The sequence below is a fragment of the Lathamus discolor genome, chromosome 4, assembly GCF_037157495.1.
Source record: "Lathamus discolor isolate bLatDis1 chromosome 4, bLatDis1.hap1, whole genome shotgun sequence".
Classification (NCBI taxonomy): Eukaryota; Metazoa; Chordata; class Aves; order Psittaciformes; family Psittacidae; genus Lathamus; species Lathamus discolor.
Genome location: NC_088887.1, coordinates 27,621,160 through 27,643,058, shown reverse-complemented (window position 1 = coordinate 27,643,058; position 21,899 = coordinate 27,621,160). Strand labels below are relative to the sequence as shown.

At 42.0% G+C, this 21,899-nt stretch overlaps 1 protein-coding gene across 1 annotated transcript in view; it reads right to left on the bottom strand.

The window, feature by feature from the left end:
* Nucleotides 1-20,190, bottom strand: part of JAM2 (junctional adhesion molecule 2) — a 33,303-nt gene extending 13,113 nt beyond the window's left edge. The window contains exon 1 of the mRNA XM_065676748.1: nt 19,790-20,190. Coding sequence (XP_065532820.1) covers nt 19,790-19,844 — 55 coding nt within the window. The 5' untranslated portion in view covers nt 19,845-20,190. The remainder of the gene's footprint in view (nt 1-19,789) is intronic.
* Between the last annotated feature and the right edge of the window lie 1,709 nt (nt 20,191-21,899).

Genomic DNA, 21,899 nt, shown 5'->3' with positions numbered 1-21,899 from the left:
GCCTTCTTCTCAAGCTTCATAGGCCCACTTCTCAAGCTTGTCCAGGTCCCTCTGGATGGCATCCTGTCCCCTAGGCATGTCAACTGCACCACTCAGCTTGGTGTCATCTGCAAACTTGCTGAGGGTACACTCGATCTCGCTGTCCCTGGCATTTGTGACCATACTAAACAGTACTGATCTCGCACACCATCATGGTTTTCTTCTCAATTAAGATCATTCCTTGTTGTTCAAATATGCACTACAGAGGGAATTCTCCATCCAAGAAAAACCAAAACAAAACCAGCCATAAACTGCAGTTCTATCAGAATCTACGACCGTTGCCTCTAAATCATGGAGAAAGAATCAGAACAGGTATTTGAGTACCCAGCACTGTAGCAAAAGTTCAGTGACTCATTCACTGTATCCTAGTGTGGTGGGTTGACCTTGGCCAGCTGCTGCACACCCACCCAGCCGCTTCCTCACTCCCGCTCCTCAGCATGAGAGGGGAGAAAAAACTTAGAAGTTCATGGTTCAGAAGAAGACAGGAGATGACTTAGAAGTTACCATCAACCCCAAACCGGACTCAGCTCAGAGAAAACAAATTAGTTCTATTTCCGGTTAAAACCGGCAGGGGTTGTGTAGTCAGTCTGCAACAGCTCCTCTGATGCTCCTTCCTCTGCACAGTTTTCCCCTCCTCTCCATGGTCTGCAGTTACTGTCCGGAGCCTGCCCCAACATGGATCCTCCACGTACTTCAGGTTCCTTCAAACCATATCCACTTGCTCCAGCATGGGACCCTCTATTGGATGCAGTGCAGATATCTGCTTCAGCATGGTCCTCCACAGGCTGCAGAGCAATACCTGCTCTACCATAGGTTCTCCACAGCCTGCAGAGGATCCTCCTTCTCTCCTTTTGGTGCTCTCAGGGCTGTTTCTGACACTTTTTCCTTCACATCCAGGCAGAGTTTTCCCCTTCCTCCCCCGAGGTGCTACCATCATGGCTGCAGGACTCAGCTGTGTCCTGTGGTGGGTCCATTGGATCTAGCTGCTCCTCACAGAGGCCTCTGCAGCCCCCTGACAACCCCTGGGCACCTACACCCCATATCCCTGTATTAATCTTCAGAGTTGCAACTTGCTAAGTATCTCACCATCCCCTTCCAAATACATGTCCAACATCTCTTGTTTCTAAGAATACAGCTTCACACCTGGCAATGTAAAGTGAATTTTCCTATGTGCACATTACCAAAAGATCAAAATTAGTGTGTAATTCTCCTGTCCTTCATATGTTTTAATGTTATCATCACTTTCATGATACCTCAAAATAGTTACAGCGTAAGTTTGATATGAAAATAAATAGGAAGTGAAGAAGACAATTCCAGCAATGCCATTTACATAGCCTTGGAATACTGAAATAGCAAAAAAATATTTGCATTACAAATAGTGCTTGGAAAATTCCCCCCCCCCCCCATCAAGAAAGGAAACTTTCCTGTTGGACTTTAGAAATAGAAATAAAGAAAATAGACAAAATGATCCCCAACACACACCCTGTTGAAACCAGAGGATGGGGAGCCACTTCTCCAGCATCTCCCAAAGTAACCATTAGTCCTGCATGTCCACCCAGAGCCCATCTCCTTGGTTTTGTCTAGAATAAAGCCTGAAGTCATTAAGTCATTTTGCTTTTTACCTATTAAACCCTTTTTAGATTTATAGAAAAAAAAATTAGCTTTTGACTTTTACCAAACCATGTTTTTTCTAGAATAACACCACCACATATCCTATAAGGCAGTAGATAACAAATCATGTTTACTAATTGAAATAACATCTTCTTTCATGTCTTCGTGAAGAGGAGAAGCCTTTCGTTTTGAGGCTCTGTGAGCAGTTAATAGGTAAGAAGCATTTCTAGGCCTCCAGTGTGTGTGTAAAGTAATTTATAAATTCCTGGCACATCAACCTTTGCTGGCTGAGCACAAACGTCTCAAACACATGCAGTTCACCATTATATTACATTCCCTGTTTCACGGGCCTGGAAACTTTTCTCCTGTAATACAGATGTCACACTGCTCACTGTCATGGTTTAAGTATGCATGAGCTAGAAGCCGCATAAAATACATTTTATGACTTCTGGGGCAGGACCATGGTACTTGCTTCTCTCCATGGAAGTCATCACAACATTACCCTGTGTACTTTGTACTGGGAGCTTGCAATTGCACAAAGTCTCCTTATTTCCCCTTGCATCAAGGGATTTATAGAATATATGAATATATTATACAATGCAATAAGTGCAAAATAATTCAACATTTACACAGCCCTCCTCCCCCCCCCACACAAACATATATGACCCTTTTCAAGAAGCAGTAGCGTTCAGAACAGTAACTTAAGGTGGTGCAGAGATAGCTGACCAAATTATAACCATTGTATGTTCTGATCAAGCAGAAAGACAGAAGAGCTCCTTTAAGCTAGAGCATCTCTTCCTTAAAAATGTTATTTTGAGAAATGTCTCTGCCAACTACTCTGAATCCAAGATTTAAACTTTGGGTTTCAATTCACCATATAAACTGCAAAAGTGAAAAGATGACATATTACCATACTAATGAACTTTTTAAAAATAATATACTTCTATACAGACCGAAAGAAACCCCTATGATGTGTCAGCAACCTTATTTGTTCAGGGGCAAACCCGAGAAATACACACTTTCCATTTGATAATCACTCACACAGCTATAAAATGATACTACTAGCTGGAGGAATCATTAAGGAAAAGCATATTAGTCAAACCAAATCAAAGGAAATAGTTTGCCTGGAGGAAATTACATGAGAACAGAATCAAAACAAAGTTATAAGTACAAGAAAAGAAGCCAGCTTGCAGTATTTGTTTTGCCAAGTTCTAAATAGCAGGTGGCCTATAGCAAAGCCTAACAAAGGATTTCAGAGGATACTGTAGATTTAGGAAGTTGGACATCCCAAGAATAAAGCAGTAATGAAGCCAATTCTCTTTCTGAAATGCTTGAAAGGAAATAGGAAGGCAGACATCTGTTTGGTGTTAGCATCTTTCAGATATATGACCACCTCAGGATAAGCCACCAGGAACATGCCTAGATGCTGATGCAGACTTCTCAGCTATGTAACTACTACCCTGAGGTTCTCAAACAGCACAGAGTTCCGTTACAATCACACAACTCACATTCTTCTCGGTAGTCTAAGATGCAGTTGCTACAACTGCAAGGCTACCAACCCTGTTCATGGTGGTGTTGGCAGGCTAGACTATGATAACTCAGACACTAAAATAGGCAGCCAGGGCTCAGACCCACCACTCTTCACAGCCATGCTGCTGTCAGCGGCCAGTGTCTAAGCAGACTTCATTTTCCATCAGTTCTGCCTGGTGAATGCTAACCTCCAGCAAACACACTGGAGAGAGATCAGGAGTATTCACAGCCTCTGCAGGGGTCTCCTGTGTTGGCCAGAGTCCTTAAGCAGTCTCTGAAACTGGTCATTTAAACACCAAATGTAGCCTAAAACAACTAGAGTAAATCCAGCTTCATTCAGTAAACAACATGAATATGTTATTAAGACTACAAATTTTGGACAAGGGCTAGAAGAAGTTATCCCACATCATGGGGGGGGGGGGTTTAAGAAGCTCAACTTCAGTCTTTCAGTTATCTTGGGCTACTTAATTTCTTGAATCTTAGATAATATTTATAGAACAGGATTTACTTGGGAGTGAGTTTATCCAATTCACAAAAATCCCCAGCCCCGTGTATCTTCAGCCACAGAAAACAAAGGAGTAAACTGAAGGGGGGGGGGGGGGGGGGGGGAGGGGGTGGTCTGCAGAGTGGGAGTAAGCATCCCATCTAAGGCCAGATGTGGAGATCAAGTTTGTATTTTAATCAGCATGGTGTGACCACATAAAGGACAGTGACTTGAGAGAAGCCACATTTTCTGGCTGAGAAGCTAAAGAGATCTAAAACACAAAAGGAACTTAAAGAGCTTCTAGCCACCCCTTCACTTAGGTGGCAGCTGTCAGCAGTGCTTCTCTTGTGCTTTGGAAACTGCTAGAATAAAACACAGCAAGTTCTACATATTCAGACCCCAGAGCTGCTGCAACTCTCAGACGAGTAGTAACACACACATACAGCTCTTCGGAGTAGCTTAACATGCTGTGAAATACGTGGCATGATTTTCAGCACTCCTACTGGCTAATTAGAAAATAGACCTTGCAGATGTTTTTAATCAAGGAAGAAAACCTAGGGATCCTACACTATGTGCACTATGTCAGTGGCAAACAAGGGAAGTTTTTCTAGCAGCTTGAAGAAACTGCTTTTAACAAAGTTCACTTTATAGTCCTTACAACTATAAGGAAAATGGTTCCTCAACACAAGCAGATGCAGTGCTGGTTTCCTCACACTACAAATAAGTTCTAGTGTATCTGCGCTAGTACTGTTTCAAGCATCAGGGGGAAATAAATGGCTAATTATTGTATTCCTTAGACAGTACTCAAAATGCAGTATCTTGGTCTTGACTCCAGAGAATGAGAGATACAGCAGAAGCAGCAGGCTTTTAGAGACTCAGAAGGTTCAAAGAACAGGGAATAAAAGCTCACTGGTAGGGTAGCACAGCTTAACTTCTTCATTGTAGGCAGTGCCTTTTCCATAAGAAGATTTATTGACAACCTCATTAAAGGCCTTGTAATGAACCACAATTTGAATGCACAGATACCTGTCAGCTTTCCCTCCCCTTCGATTATACAAGCCCCCTCCTAAATCCCGACATTTTTTCAATTTGTGGAGAAATGGACCAGGTTTTTTGGAGCAAGGAAAGAGCAGTGCGGTGGGAAGAAAAGAGCCAAATCCAGTATTTGCCTTGGCTTCTCCTTTGGAAGAACAGCTATTACAGAATTAAAATTCCATCTCTACAGCTGATTATCTGACACACACGAAACCCCTCACCTTCCCCACGCCCCCAGAAAAACCAAAATCATTTCCCCAAAACCCAAAGGCATTTTCCCCTTCCAGCCAAGGCTCAGAGCCATTGCACAATGGAGTAACCCTCCATTCCATTTGCTCTCCTGAGCAGAGTTATACATTTGAAGCTGATAAGGCCAGCATCCAGACGGTAGGTCAGTTAGATATCTAAGACATACACTGTCTTATACAGCTATAAAAGCTGTATAAGTTTTGCTGGGAAGTCAGCAGATACCCTCTTTACCTTTTCTCTTTTCTATTAAAATATCTCAAGAGCAAAAGCAGTTAAATTAGAAGAAAAAAAAATTCAAATTATCTACAGATACTCAAGTAAGAAAGCAATCAAGTTTCAAGATATCCTGCCTGCAGCCCCTCTATTGAGATAAAGCAAGGTTCACCCTAAAGCATACTTTAGGGTGGCTCCTCCAGACAGAGGAACCTGACAAGTAGTGGGTTGTCTCAAAAAACCAAACAAAAACCCTCAAAACTTGGACTAAAATGGAGCTTAAATGAACAAGCTGCTCCGGTTCAAATAGTTTTTGTCTACTGCAACATACACTCCTTGGCAACTGGGCAAAATCTCTGTAGCACTGTTTTCCCTCCCTTTTCCCACCTAAAAAAGATGGCTAAGGATTTGATGGCTAAGGATTTGAACACGGCTGGAAAGCTAACAACTGTGTGTGGATTTACTAGCTATTACATGTCCAGAAGTCTAGAGCCTAATACAAAAAAAGAGTACTATTTTACTTAGATGTAGCACAAAAGTAAAAACAGTCCTTCACACTCTTCTGTTACAGAAAGTAGGGTTTAATTTGCTTCAGTAACTCTGTCTTCATAGTGAAACACACTTGAGAAACAGAATGCAGAACTACACTGTCATCCCACCAGTTTTTGAACAGGGGAAAAGAAGCTTAGCCGGAAAGTGAAAAAGAGCAGGATTTTTACCTGTATTTAAAGCTGGTATTGGATGATCTGAGGAGCTTGCAATCCCACAAAGGAAAGAAGTTTCTGCGTTAAATGGCTCAACTACAGAGCAGACTAGCAATGAGGTTTTCATTTATAATGCCAGCCTAAGAATGAGTTAAACCTCTGCTTTGTGTGTACTGTTTAGTGCAATCTGGGGGGTCAGCACACCAGTGGATGGTGCCTTTATTTTTAACTTTCAAGTAAAGCAGAAAGAAAACAATCTTGAAAGTAATAAGAGACTGAAGTTTTCAGAGCCGATTATCTAAAGTTGCCAGTAGTAGTCCTAAGAGTTTAAGATCATGTTAATAATTCATTTCAGAGCAGAGCCCCAAGGGCAGTCAGCCCTGGAAACACAAACCTGGAAGAGCCTGTAGAAGAGAAAGTAGGGAATAAAAATTAAGTGGCATGAAACAAGAACGGAAGAGATTATTTAGGTCAGCCTTTCTAAAGGAAATGAACTCAAAGCACAATTCCCCACAAACTGAACAGCCTCCTAAGTGCTTTCAGCAGTCCCAACACTGAAAGATTACTACATGAGATGGTGTGGGAAATTCAGGGAGGGCGGAGAACATATATATAATTAATTATAAAATTTTAAAACTCAATTTTTGCTTCCTCTTTTTCTAGTCGCACAGAAGAGGGAAATGGTTTGAATTCACAGCTTGCAGAGGTTCAATGTAGCATGGAGTTTATTCCAACAGAGAGACAATCCAGAAAGCATATGCCATTAACCAAATAAATATTTATAGATTGCAGTTTTACAAGACTCAAACCTCTGCTACTCTTCTTGTCTCCATGGCAATTCAGAGGGAGCTTCTGAAAATGGGGGATGGGGTTTTAAACTAGTCGGGCTCTCACAAAAAAGCCCACTTTCCAGCCCTCTCCCAGTCATCCCCAACATCAGTTTCCACAGCAACTCATCAGTGGCTGCAAACAGCTTGCAGGGACAGTGCAAGCCTATAGCTGCTTCAGCTGCAGCTTATTTTAAGAAGAACATCAGGATGTTGGTGTTTAGTTTAGTACCATTATGTTTCCAAAGACCAAAAGAATAGGCTACAGAAGTCCCTTGCCACTGCTGTCCTGCCCACCTCATACCACACACTGCAGCAGTGATCTGAACAGATTTCCAGTTGCACTATTAGGTGTAACAATTCAGCAAAACACTGGTCTGTGCAAACACCTAGGGAAACTGTAGAACTATTAAATTTACAAGACAACGCTAGGTACCCAGTGCAAACTGTCATGTTCCCCTGAACAACAGGCAATAGTACTAGACTTGATTTATATCAACTGTAAAATCAGCCCTGAAACACTGAGAGCTGGGAAACTAGAAGAAACATGACACACACACCCCAAAACCCACACAAACACAATTTTTGTGGCCCACAATTCAAGATAAATCTCTGAAATTTCCTATAATTTATAAGTGACTTTTGCTGTAACTGCTAATCAATTTGAAAAGGATAAACACTTTCAAGAACTCCTGTCATTTTTATACCTACAGATACACACATTACTTATAAAAAATCCCCTGAAAACAAATTTAGTTTACTTTCCTACTGTGTCAACCAGGATTAGTCACAGTTCCAGTAAATACCGTAAGAAACTGGAGTCCCTGCTCATTCAGAACCAGTGAAGTCATCCATTCACTGCAGGATCATGTTTCCAGATGCTAAGAAGAGCACCAAGATAATACAATTTTAAAAAGCTCTAAGTAACTACATTGTTAAACTGAAGGAATGTCTCTTCCCATTGTTAGTGTTACCCATTTAAACTGGAACCCAATTGCCTGTGCATCCTCAGTCCCTTCTCAAGTTCATAGCATCTTTTCCCCCACTAGGTCTTCTCAACCCTTTTTGATTAATCTAAGCACTTTACAAAGCACTTTCACTGCAGAGGATGGGTATGTATGAGCATGTATTAAATTCTGGCTTTTAAAGGTATAGGAGTAGCTAACTAACCAGAACAGTGCATGGCAAACAGATCCTAAGCAGCAGGTAAGATAGGTAATTTGACCAGCTGCACACAAATGTCTCATTTTCAGCAGTGTAATAATCAAAGCTATTTTCACCTTATGTCCCCTACTGAAGGGGGTGATACCTCTGACAAACATGAATTCAAAAAAACCTCAGAAGTCCTCTCTCAAGAAGATGTTGACCTAGAATATACTTCTATACTAACATTCAAAGGATGTAAGAAATCGAGTTTTTTACAAAAGGGCTTTACACAGGCTTTCTCCATTCCGTTTTTGCTGCCTGTGGGACATACTGTGACTTCATTCTAGCTAGCACATCCATGAAAAAAAGTCAGTCTTTCCAAAACCAGTAGGATTCTCTTTAAATACAAATATTCAGCAAAAGGCTTGTGCAATGCTTTGTGAATATAGGGTTACTGAGGAGATGTTTTCAATACCTGGGGGTGTTTTCACTTGAGCAAATTTCACTCAAACCTTGAATTTTAGGGCTGCATCCTATGAATGATAGCAGCACTAAAGTTAGCTTCCTAACTTTTTTGCTCCAGACTACAGACCAGATTATTTGCTCATATGAGATGAAAACATGATGCCCACTTCTCTCCTGGCCAAAAGAATTTGGTGAATCTTTCCTAATAATCCAAATACAATTGCCAAATTAGCTCATCCCATTTTCATTCACACATGATCTCTTACACTGCCAAGTTTGCTCAATAGTCTCTTCTTGCCAGAAGCAGTTAACGGTCATGTTTGATGACTATTACTTTTAATCAACATTGTAGTTTACAGTACAAATGCGTATCTTTAACTCTACAGGCCTTTAATAGATAAGCTAGTCCTTTAATATCAAGTTTTATAGAAGCACCTTCCAGCACATTTGAACAAGACTGAAGTCACTCCTTCAATTCAATTAGGGCTGATATATAGTAAGAGGACCTAGAACAAACAGATGATGTTTGGCATGCTTAAAGGAGAAGGGCGGTTAGAAGAAATCCTCCGGAAGGTAGAGCTAAGAACAATAGGTCAGTATAATAGATGCCAAGTTTTCCTTTACAGGGATGAAGAGGACAAAAATAAACAAGAAAACCAGCCAAACAAAAACTGCAGAAAAGCCACCAAAAAAGCCCCCCAGACCAATAAACCACTATAGTCTTCATCTCATTAAAAGCTACACAACCAAAATAACATATGGGTATTCAGATTAGAAAGCATGAGACTAACAACACTGGGAAGTTACACAGGAAACAGGAATAAACATAGAGTAACTCTGTGCTTTATTTATTTTTAAATCAAGCATAAATGTTAACTTGGCAATCATTACAGCTTTTCAACAGAAGAAATGTGTTAGAAGCCACATCCTTGAGAATATTTGGGTAAGGTTCAGTAATGAAACACACTGCTGCTTTGCGTCAGAAGAAGGGAAATCTCAGTATGGGAGCTAACATTCACAATTCACTGGTTTTCTGCTCATGTAATCAGGTTTGATGAAATTGTCTGCAGGTGCTTAAACTAAGAAAGTAGGAGCTGTTTCACTGTCACAAAAATGAAACAAAAAAAGAGGTCAGCAATTCTGTAATGCTGTAAAACAAAAAATAATTCAGGAGACAGAATAAGTTGTATGGAAGACAATCTTGTCAGCATGAATCAATCTAGTCAAAGGTCAGAGACAGAAGCAGTACCAGGAACATGTAGGGCTAGGAATCTTGTAATTAAATTATTTTCAAAGTCATTAGAATTGTTTGTTTGTTGTTTTTTTAGAATAAACCATAAATGGTTAAGGATTCAGCCGCCTGACTCTCTACCTTCTCAACCACAACTTAGTGCTTAAAAGTCTGGTGGTTAAAATGGCTATATCTGACATCCTCCGGAATCCAAGTGGTTAAACAGCTAAACCTGAAATGTAGAGCACACACAAGATAGATCATCAAAACCCACATGTTATACCTCTAGGATACTTACTACAGTCAATAGACCAACACATTTCATGAAACAATGACTCCCAGATAGGCATATATGCTGCTTTAAACTACTGGTTTGCCATCTGCTTTGCCTACTTCTGCACATATTCCCTTTATAACCAACTGTTCATGAGATATTCCTGTTCTAGAAACTATTACTGCATAAACTGACTTTTTCTTTAAAAATAAGACTAAAAAAATGCCACTGTGAAGATGCTTGTGCTCCTTCAACTTAGGTCAGCTAACTTCCATTTAAGGATCTCTTTTTGAGAAAGATATTTGAAGAATGGACCAAGGACTACACTGGGAAGCAGATTACACAGGCAGACACACATTGGTGTAATCACATGGAATACAAACACACAATAAGGTCTCCAGAGTTCATCTCTGGATTTACAGAACAATACATTTTAGTAAGATGATGATCTGGGCACGTTTACATATTTATTCCCACTGTTATTGCAGAGCTGAGGCTCTTGCTGTGAGCCTTTTTGCTACAAAGCTAGCATCAGAGCTATGAGTGGTTAAGAAATCCAGAAAGGATTAAAAAAAAATAGTTCAATGAAGTTAAAATCAGTTGTGCTCAGTTTAAGCGAATGCTAGTCTGATTCTAAATACTTATTACCAGCTTTCCAAAACACAGTGTAAAACAGTCTTTTGGGTTTAGTAGATTGTTATATAGATACTCTCTCTTACATTTTCTGATGCTGTACTGCAATACTGAGATACTGATTTTCCCCTCAGGATCCTTTCAAGTTGTTATGACATTACTGTGTATCAGTGAATGATGTTACACCAGGGAGGACCATTGTACTGGTGAACAGATGACATCAGCAGCATTCATTGCAAGATACAGTACTCAAATACTGACTAAATCATAGAATCATAGAATAGTTAGGGCTGGAAAGGACCTTAAGAGCATCAAGTTCCAACCCCCCTGCCATGGGCAGGGACACCTCACACTAAACCATGCCACCCAAGGCTCTGTCCAGCCTGGCCTTGAACACTGCCAGGGATGGAGCATTCACAACCTCCCTGGGCAACCGATTCCAGTGCCTCACCAACCTTACAGTAAAGAATTTCCTCCTTATATCCAATCTAAACTTCCCCTGTTTAAGTTTTAACCTGTTACGCCTTGTCCTATCACTACAGTCCCTAATAAAGAGTCCCACCCCAGCATCCTTATAGGCCCCCTTCAGATACTGGAAGGCTGCTATGAGGTCTAAAACATTTACCTTTCACATAAAAATATTTACTGAAATTCAAATGGAAAGCTACTAAATCTTCTTAGAGGATAAACATCTTTCCTGCACAAACTCTTCCAACACCTAAGCATTGCTATTAATGATCTTTTAATTGGACTTAATGTGGACATTAGAGGAGAAAGAAAGAAAGAAAAGAAAGAAAAATAGAGACACACCCTTTCCCCATCTTTTAAGGAGAACCCTGTGACACTTGTTTATTCTTTAAAAAAAGGGCAGGCAGGGTGAACAGGGACACAAAGAAATCCCAGCCAACAAACCAGTAACACACAACAAAAGAACTGAACCCAGCAATATTTATCATATATTTTTGTTTAGGAACAGTGCTAAACAGATACCAGTGAGGACTTCCTTTGAAATTCTGCCACTATTTTAGTTTTAAAGATAATCATCCTCTATTTAATTATTCCTACATTTATGAGTTGCAAACATCTGAAACAAGCTGGATTTAGAGCAGTGTAAGTTACTGATTAGTTATAATGTAAGTCTCAAGCAACAAAATATATGCTTTTATCTGTTAGAAATTATTAAAATGTATACCCTTTTCCAAATGTTGACATATAACATCTTAATTGGCAAGACATCACGTAAAAATTTGTTTAATTCAGCAGGAGCAGCATTTAAAGAGTCTTCAGTCATGTCACATATAAAGTATATATTTCTGTTTAGAATTAAACTGTACAGATTAAGAGTTAACTTGATAACACACACACCTTTCATATAGAATGAGTCAGCTAAATGTTTTATTCTCATCAGGGCCTGACTTTACCCCAATCTAAATTTTAAGTGTTCAGGCTCTCGAGCAAGCTTAACACATTAACACCAGTCAATCAGACCCAATAGAGCTCTGTAGCATGAAAACAGCAGCTCGGAGCACCCTGGCTGATGCCACTGAGCAGTGCCTCAAGCTAAAGCTGCTTGGGGTCCCAGCCAGGAGCCCTCCATGGGTCTTGGCACACCAAAGCTGTCTATTGCTTCTCTTCCTCAGCCTCTGTGCCCTCTCAGATTCTTCTGTATTTAGGCAGCCTCCCCAAATAAAGGACAGCCCTTCATTATTAACAACATGGGACAGCCTGCTTGAATCCCAGTTTCAGAAGTGCTCACCACCACCAGTTTGAACTGTGTCAAAGCTGCAAAGCCCTATCACACTCCCCAGAATCCCAGCCAGTTGGTACAAGCGTACATAGATCAAGAGCCACAAACAACAAGCCAGGAGTTCAAGGCAGAATTTCTCGCCTTTGTTGCTGACTAGCTTAAAGACTGGAGAAGGGGTAGAAAACCTGTTTAGGTGGCCCAGTAGTCACAGGGCAAAGAATTTACTTTTTAAGACCATTTTGTAGAAACAGAAAGGGTGCTGGAACACAAAAGCTAGCCACAACATGCAGAAAACACACCTACACATGCTACAGATATCATTCCAGATGATGTGGTTTTACGAATTTTTGTCAGTACAGCTACTAGAAGGCTTCAGTTATGAACCACAGCCTCCCTGCAGTAGGTACTGTCTGTAAGTTTAGGTGATAAACTGCTGTCTAACTCACATAATATGTATTCAAACTTCAGTTTTCTGCATATAATTCTTCCATACATTTACAAGTATTCCAAGTCCAAACACTTCTCCAACTCTACTTCAGCTCTAGCCAACATACACAAAGTCTTAGCATACTACCCCCAGTAACTACTCTCAATTCCTACTGGGCACTTTCTGCAGACTGAGATACAATACTCAAGCGTTATGGTTTCTTTATTATATTAATTTGAGCAAAAGTCACTCCTCAAGAATGCATGTTCCATCATTATTTCCAAGTACTGTGCTAACAGTCTGTGAACGGCAATATAGCCTCTATTGTTAACATTATCTAGTATCAAAACAACCATATCACTTTCCATTCAGATAATGTTTTGTTTCCCTTTGAGTCTGATCCAGTAGTTTGGACTGGCTTGAGAAATTAAGGGTTGAACATGCTCTCAAGAAGTTAAGAAGCTGATCCAAACAAAACTTATGTAAAGCTATGAAACTTCACACCTGTAGGGTCTGTTCTTTCCAGCTCAATTCTTATCATCTCTCATATGTTCAAAAACATGGCTGTTTTTAAACAGCCAGGATCAAGCTGTAGCTATTTCAATGCAAGTTTCATCTTCCCAACTCTTACTGCAAACTGCTAAGTTTTGAGCTTGTAAAATGTGTGCATTCAAAAAGGCTCATTATCAGATTTTTCTATCATGTTTTTCCCTGCTTATTATCCTTGAGAGAAACTGGATGCCTGCTTTAATTCCTATGAACCAGGAGGGGCTACTGACTTACAAGTTGTTCAACTAGCACTATTGTATTACATGCTGTTGTTCAAGAATGACTATTTTCTTCTTTCTCCAAAAGCTCCTTCACCTCCCAGTGTATGCCAGAAACCGACAAGTGAACAGACCAGATGTTCAGCTGCCAAGCTCACCTTCTGCCTGGTTTAAGAAATTTTTTATAAGCACTTGCATGCTCAGTTATATACTGTGAGCACGGAGCTGACATAACTCATTGGTGCCCTCTGGAAAAAAAGTGGCTTTGGAAATACAGGTGAGCACTGGCAACCATCCAAATGCTCCTCCAGCCTTATTTGCTGTCTCATTCTTTGAAATACATATTCATTCCCCTAAAACACCCCAGTGTTTAGATGAAGGAAACAAATAATTTGTCTTGATAACAAGACACCATAATATTTGCTTTAAGCTTCCTGCGGTGGAATTACAGCACAATCACATACAGCGCTTTGAGGAAGATGAGATAGACTTTTTCTTTAGAAATGTTTTGCTAAAACTGTTACCTCTTTGAAAAGTACTCCAGATGGCAAAAGGCACACCAGAAAGTAAACTGAAGTAAAGCTATCTTTACAAAATTGATGGTGGAGTGGGAGTGATAACCAAAATACAATTAATTACTGGTAAATGAATTGTCTTTCAGCTTCCACATAACATTTTCCTCAGTTTCCATGTTCCATTAAAGTGCTCACCCCATTGTAATTTAGCCAGTAAACTAGAAAGTAAACTTGTAAGCTACCTACTTTGCCACCTATATGCAATAGTGCCACAAAATTATCACAGTGGAGAAAAAAAAAGACCTCAACCAGCCAAACAAGAAAAAAGAGCAATATCATGGTTCACCATGTATATCCACTGGGACACCATTTTATGCAATTTTTTTTTCATCTGTTATCATTGTATAACTTCAAGGGAACCTTAATTTAGCCATTCCATATGGCCCTGGCAAGTAGTCTACAATGACAAATACAAATGTCTACCTTGTATATCAAAACAATTGAAGCACAAGATATTTATATCATGATGTGGACATTTCTGGCTGTGTGAACATCTCTTAATAATCTTTCTTTATGTAAGCATTTATCCTGGAGTCACCTCTAGAACTGCTAAGAAAAACTACAACACTAAGCCTTACTTTAAGTATTCCTAAAAGGGATCGCCAGCTGCAGGGAACCGATGACGAACAGACTGTCTTCAGAAGTGCTCCAACAGAAAGATGACATTTTGAGTGCTGATGGCCTCTAAGTAGGTCATACCATCTGTAAACTTTTAAATCCCAATTTCAGAACTAAATCATTAATTGTTCATGCCCCTCCAAAAGCACAACCCCACACAAAAAGACAACCCCAAACCTGTCCCCCACCAGCTCCCCAACCAGAAGGGGTTGCTGGTTACTTACTGGTACTGTAGAAGATACACACGTCACTGTCAGTCTTCAGTGAAGAAGTACCACTATTATTCACTCACATGAAATTATGAGAAAACTGGATTTGTTTTTATTGTGTCAGTTGTACAAGATCATTCTTCCATGCTTAAGATGCGATTACCAGCACCTGAGAAAAACCTAAAGCAGTTACAGCACCCTTTCAGGAACTTCTCTAACAGTTTTAGCTCACTTCTTTAAAAACAGGTCTGCACACATTTCCCCCCCTCCCCCCAGTAATATTTGGGGTCAGTAGATGCAGACAAATTTGGTAACTTTAGGTCACAAAAGATGATCCCACATGTTTTGTCAAGTCTGTCAGCTAAAGAGCAAAGGTGAAGTCAAAGGTAAGAACTCACAAGTAGTGTAACTAATAATTTGTGATGTCCTCAGCCAGTTTCTTCAGCAGAAACTGGCAGATACTGTGTTGCTGCCAAAACAGTCTGCAGTCGGAAATTTAATAATACAGGAAACAATCTCAAAAATATCTTTGTGTAATTCAGTTAACTAGCCAGTGAGAAGACTTTATCCAGGCTCAATTAGGTCTGCTAATCACAGTGTAGCTTTAACGCTCATTATTAATGCCAGATGCCCTATGTTATTCACAATTACCAGAAATATACGTCCTGTGACATGAACAAAGAATTGTTGCAATGTTAAAGCTAAGAAAACAGGACCTCAGAGGCTGAGGGACAGCAAAAGCAAGGTCTCCACTTGCACACATCCACCTTAAGCAGAAGAAAAGAAGAGAAATTGCAGTTGTCTGAATGTGACATTTTCAGGTACATTTCCTGTGTCTTGCATGCAGTAAGGGAAGACAGTCACACTCACTTTTATATTTGCACATCAAATAGTTCAGGTTACTTGTCTCACAGCCTCCTAAGAACACTGCAAGGCCAGCCAGGGACCAGCTCTCTCTGGCTCCTTGCTGCTAGAGAGAAAGGAGAGAGGCAAAGCTCTCGCCACAGAACAGCAGCGCTTCTGGCTGAGGGCTCAGAATTAGAGAGTCCCTTTCAAGCAGCATGACTAGGTTTAAAGGAAATAGCATGACTTGCTCAAATGCAGCAATGGCCATGATTTGCAAGAGACATGCCAATAACTCACAAAGTTTCTTCTGAGCTCTGAGGATCTAACCAAGAGGCTGATACGGTGAAGGTTATAACATCAGCTAAAGAGAGGAGCATGTCTCCCTTTTAAAGGCAGGAAGGTCTTCCAAACAAGTCCTAAATTTTTATGCGTTCAGAAGCATTTGGGTATCTTGTGCAGTGTCATCACAGTCCTAAACAACAACAACGTCAGGCTGAACATTAGAAACAAGCTTGGCTTTTATATAGTTAATTTTCATTTTTTTGTTTGTATTTGAGAAGCTTACTTTCATCTGACAGCATATGTTGTGGTGTCTAAGAGTCTATGCAGGTTTATAGACAACCACAAGTCTATAGCAAAGAAGTACTGTTCCTCAAATAAAACAGAAAGAGAAGGAACCTTTCTTTTATGTATCTACTCCCCACTTCCTTTCCAAACAATAGGTAGTCTGGTTTATATTATTACAACATACAGGTATTACTAAAGAAGTATGCAGTGTTACAAGTTTAAGAAATGGCATCTCACCTGAATATGGACTCTGACATAGAAATCAGAGTAAGTCATAGAATCATGGAATTATTTGAGTTGGACAGGACCTTAACGCTCATCCAGTTCCAACACCCTGCCATGGGCAGGAACACCTTCCACTAGACCAGGTTGCTCAAAGTCCCACGCAGCCTGGCCCTGAACACTTTCGTGGATGGGGCAGCCACAGTTTTTCTGGGCAACCTGTGCCAGTGTCTCACCACCCTCGTAATGAAGAAATTTTTTCCAGTATCTAACTTATATGTAGTTTAAAGCTATTACCCTCTTCCAGTTTAAAACCATTCCCCCTTCCTCATAACTTTTTATCTTCCTCGTAAAAAGTCCCTCTTAAGATTTCCTGTAGGCCTCTTTACTAGAAGGCTGCTATAAGGCCCCCCTGGAGCCTTCTCTTGTCCAGGCTGAACAGCACCATTCTCTCAGCCTGTCTTCACAGGGGAGGTGCTCCAGCCCTCCCATCATCTTTGTGGCCTCCTCTGGACTCACTCAACCAGGTTCGCATCCCTCTCATGTTGTGGGCCCCAGAGCGGAACACAGTACTGTAGGTGGGGTTTCATGAGAGCAGAGCAGAGGGGCAGGATCACCTCTATCACCAGCTGGTCAACAACCAAATTAATCCAGCAAACAAAGAGGGTTTAACAGAAGGCTGGGGGTTGTCAATAATCTACATTTTGAGTACATCAGTTGCACAGCACAGGCAATCAGGAGCACAGTTTAAAGACTTCCACTGTCATTCCTACAGCCAGTGCAGTCATGCTTCATGATTTCTTGTTGGGGGTGAGGAGGAAACACAAAAGGCTTTTTTCGGTCTAAAACCTCTGCATCTAGCTGAAAGATTCCTGAGCAAGGAGGAGTGTTTGCTTTAGAGCCAGAAACAAACCCTTACTTTATTTATTGCTCAAACTATCCCAGTGAGCTCCATCAAATATTTATGTAAGACTACTATTTATCACCTCTGCATTGTCCTCACACAGACATATCTGTGTCTGTGCATAACCTGGTACAGCATCACCAGATTAACTTTTAATGTAAACTAATGCAGGAAAAAAAAAATAAAAAAAATCACACCTAGAAACTTCCCAAGAAGGCCAGTCCATCCGTACATACTATCTCCTCCACAGTAGCCATGATAATTAACAACAGTCGTTTCTCTACATTTTGTAAGCATCTGGCCAACAGATCTTACAAAGTGCTACTTTGTGGCACTGTTTAAAACTTCCCAGATAGCATCAGTTTCAGGAGCTCATAGTGACAGAGAACATTATTGAACACCTCCAACTCCCTTATTTTTCCCTAAATTGAAGGGGAAAAAAAAAAGCTTTTGCTCAGAAATCACTGTTTCTGTTGGTTGTTAATATTTCTTAGTAGGTTCTCACTAAAAAGTAATCCAAACCTGATCTACCCAAGTACTGTTCGTGGCTATGCTGACATCCTATGACCAATTTACACAGCTCTTAACTATGCAGCTGAGTTACCAAGCATGTTCTCTACGTCTGCTCCACAATATAGTGCTCACACAGTTCGCATACCAGCCACCGCTTTCTCTTTTTCATTAGTTTTTGCTCATTCCCCTCCATCTCCAGAGCACACAAGTCCCATGTTAAGGACCATCCAAGCACCACAACTGACTTGGATGTCAGTATTAGTCTTATTGCTCTTGTGAACGTACTTGAGCCACAGGAAGAGCAGCAGCAGTCTCCTAATTGCCTGGATTTCCCCTGGCTCACACAAACAAGCAGCATTTGCACACCCAACTACAGTCACTTTCTTCATGTGATGACTTCTTATCAGTGCCTTGCTGGCAAACTTTCTCCCCACCTGGTTCTTCTTGGGAATTGGGACAGGAAGAGGAAAAAAAAAAACCAAAACAAAAAAACAGAAAAAAAGGAGGCAAGTGTGACAACAATGTAGGCACTCTGATCCACTGCACTGCTTCCAAATCACCCTCTGCATCATTTCCTCACTGGCCAAAGCCAGCACTGCCAGCAGGCAGAACTAACCACAAGGCTGAGCTGCCTGAAGACCCTGAAACAATTATTATTTGTATATTAGTATATGAAAGAGAAAGTCTGTGCTAGCTGCTCATCTAACATCCCAAATTTTCCATAAGGTATCTCAGAAGCAAAGAATGGTGGTGCTGAGGAAAACCCTCCACCAAATGCATCATTTGATGCGCAGACATGGACCATTTCAAGTCTCTCCTCAACTAAACTCATTTCTCCTTTGTAAAAAAGGACCTTCCACACATACAAGCTTCTGTGAGGAGGAATGAAAGGTAACCTACCAAACATGCCCAGCACCATCATCGTGGATGTCCCCCATTCACAACGCATGGAGAACCCATGCCAGGCTGGTCCCAGTTGGTCATTTCACTGCCAGACTGTGCTACCTAACTCTGTTCAAAGCATTGTTTCCATGTACAGCCTCTTCCCCCCAAATACCAGCAAAATAAAAGAAGCATAAACCAGGAACGCAGCAAGATGGGATCTGAAAGTGACATCCTTATCACACGACTGGCACTGTGAACCTTATCACACGACTGGCACTGTGAATGCTATGTATCAATCCACTGCTTCTTCACAGGTATGTGATCTGGTTTTCACTTATTTCCATGTGCTTTCCGGCAGCTTTTGCCAACTTATCTTACCCTGCTTGCCCCCCTCCCCGCCCCCCCATCTTCCCGTTGTGTTTTTAAGGGGTTAGACAATAGGACCATAAAAACACTGGAAACACAAGGCTGCTCTAGAGCTGCAGCATCCAGCGCTGGCAACAGAGCACACGCTCCCGTCACTCGCTCATCGATCTCGTAAAGGCCATCAGAAAAGCAAACTACGCAGCCCGCATGCTAAAGTTCGCACCACTGCAGAGAGCCACTGGCTTGCCCTCAAACAGGCCCGGCTTAAACAGGTTACATCTGTGCGAGAGCAACAGACACATGGAAACAATCACCGCGCCGTCCCCCGCCTGCCGCGAAGGACTCGCTCGCTCGCTCTCTCCTATTTCGCTGCGGGAAACGCCACTTGGCTCCTCTCGCTCCGGGGCGAGGAAGAAGAAACGACCTCCTGCCCCTCTTCTCCCTGCCCCGCGGCTCCCCGGGCCGGGCAGTGCCGCCGCAGGGGCGGCTCCCGGCGGGGCGCGGCAGGGCAGGGCCCGGGCGGCGGCCGGGGAAGGGACCGGGCACCCTCAGGCCGAGCCCCCCTCATCCTCCCGAGACACTTCGGCCACTTTGGGGTCCGTTCCCCCGCGGCCAGAGAGCCCAGCAGAAGGGGCGTTCCCAGAGGGAGCGGTACGCGGTAGCCCCACACCCGCCCCGCGGGGAAAGGAAGCGGCCACTTACAGCTCAGGACCCCCAAGTAACCGAGGAGCAGCAGGCGCAGGCTGCGGCTCGCCATCTTCCCGGCAGCGCAGCTCCCCGCCGGCGGCAGCGGTTAATAGACACCGGGCGACGCCGGCGGCGGAGGGTGAGGCGCGGCCGGGGGCGCGGCAGCCCGGCCTGGTCTCGGCCCGGGAGAACGGGGAGGTGCCTGGCGGGCCGTGGGGCAGGTGCCGCTGTGGGGCTCTGCCTCCGCGCCCCCCAAAACTTGTAACGTGTCCGAGGGGTCTCCCCGCCCCGGGCTGGCTCCGAGCGCAGGGATTGCGCGCCGGGTGCTGCTCCGCCCTTCCCTGAGGCGTCCGGAGTCGGGACCCGCGGCCGGCAGCAGATCCCGGCGCATCCCACTCCTGCTGCTGCTGCCTTTCCGCCTCCCGGGGCCGTGTGGTGCGGACTCCGCAGCTGTTCCCTCCGATTTATTTTGTTTTTGAGCTACGAGATCTTCACAAGCTCAAGGACATGTGTTGCAACACAATAAACTTTTTCCATTGAGGAAAACTTGAACTCAAAGAAGACCACGGTCGCTGTCGGTGCATTTCCCGAAGTTAAGCCCACCTTGGGGTGGAAGTACGAACAACAGAGTTAACTCATGAAACGAGAATTCAGATGTTCGGGACGAAAAGGGAGCTACGCGGCACTGATCTGAGTTGCAGACTCACATGTCACACCGAGTCCTTGTGCCTGTGCAGCTGGACCGGACAGAATCCCACCTGCCGCAGGGTGCCTCAGCGCACCAGCAGAAGATGGACTGCACGGTGACCTTCAGAGCCTTTTTTTTATTAGTTACACCACCAGTCTGAGAGATTCGGGATTAAAAATACAGGAGGTGTAATGGCCCTTTAAATTTATGAATCAGGGAAAATTACTCATCGTGACAGTCAATACTGCATCTGAGTACTTTCCAACAACATCTTAAAAATACATCACCACTGATCTCACACGGTTCTAAACCAAGAAAAGCGTCATAAGTATTTCTTTGATAATCAGAACAGCAATGTTGGCTATATTTTGTTAGGCTGTAGCAAAATGAGGAAAGATTATTTATAAATAAAATCTCTAACAGCTATTTTGATGCAGACCAAAGGAGTAGGATGCCATGATGCTCTTCATGTCAAAATCTTATTTTTCACGTGCAAAAATGTATATAGAATACAAATAACATTTCTGCAAAAAATGTGTGTGTGTGTATATATATATATATACTGGACATATATATGTCCAGTATAGTGGTGACCTACATTTAATAAAATAAAAACTGTTCCGTTGGCAGCAGAAAAATTCTTTATTTGGTGTGGCCCAGCACATGGTAACTTTCAGCATATACAAAGTTTCATTTATTTCAGTAGGACTGCTTTGCTGTTTAAAGCCACATGGTGATACAAACAATGTGTTGACAGAAAATTTAAATATATGGGAGGCGCCTGGTGGAAAAAAGTACAGAGGTGGGGAATGTGACGAAATAGCAGTGAGGAATTAAATTAAGGGATAGCTCATAAAATGATGAATAAAGCTGATGTAATGACAACAAATCAATGCAGGTAATGAAGAGATGAACTGTGAGGAGAAGGTATCCCATTAGACAATGAAATGAAGTTTAGGCTAATTACAGAAGCCTTCCCACTGCAGTAAACACTCAGTTCTAATTGCCCAAATGCATAGACTCATGTATACATACATACAATTTCATTTGCATTTCATTAACATGACCCTTACACCATAGTAAATCCACTTAAATGCAAAGGGTTTATATAAACATAAGGTTGACAGTTTGGGTTTTTTTTCTGGTCACTCTTCTGCTTCTCTTGCAAGCGAACACAAACACAGTGCACAGGGCTGTCTCCACACATTTCTCTGACCTTTTCTGGTATGGTATCACAGTACTTCCACAGTTTCTTCACATTTCCCTCTTTTATTTCAGCAACTACAAGATCACCATTTCTTTCCTTGCTTTATACAACTGCAGGAAACACCAGCAATCAAATAAGAGCATTCTGAATGCAGTTACAGGATTACTGGAAAAGTGGTAGTAAATAATAGAGTTAATTCCATATATACACTTTTTCTGTCTGTATGTTGT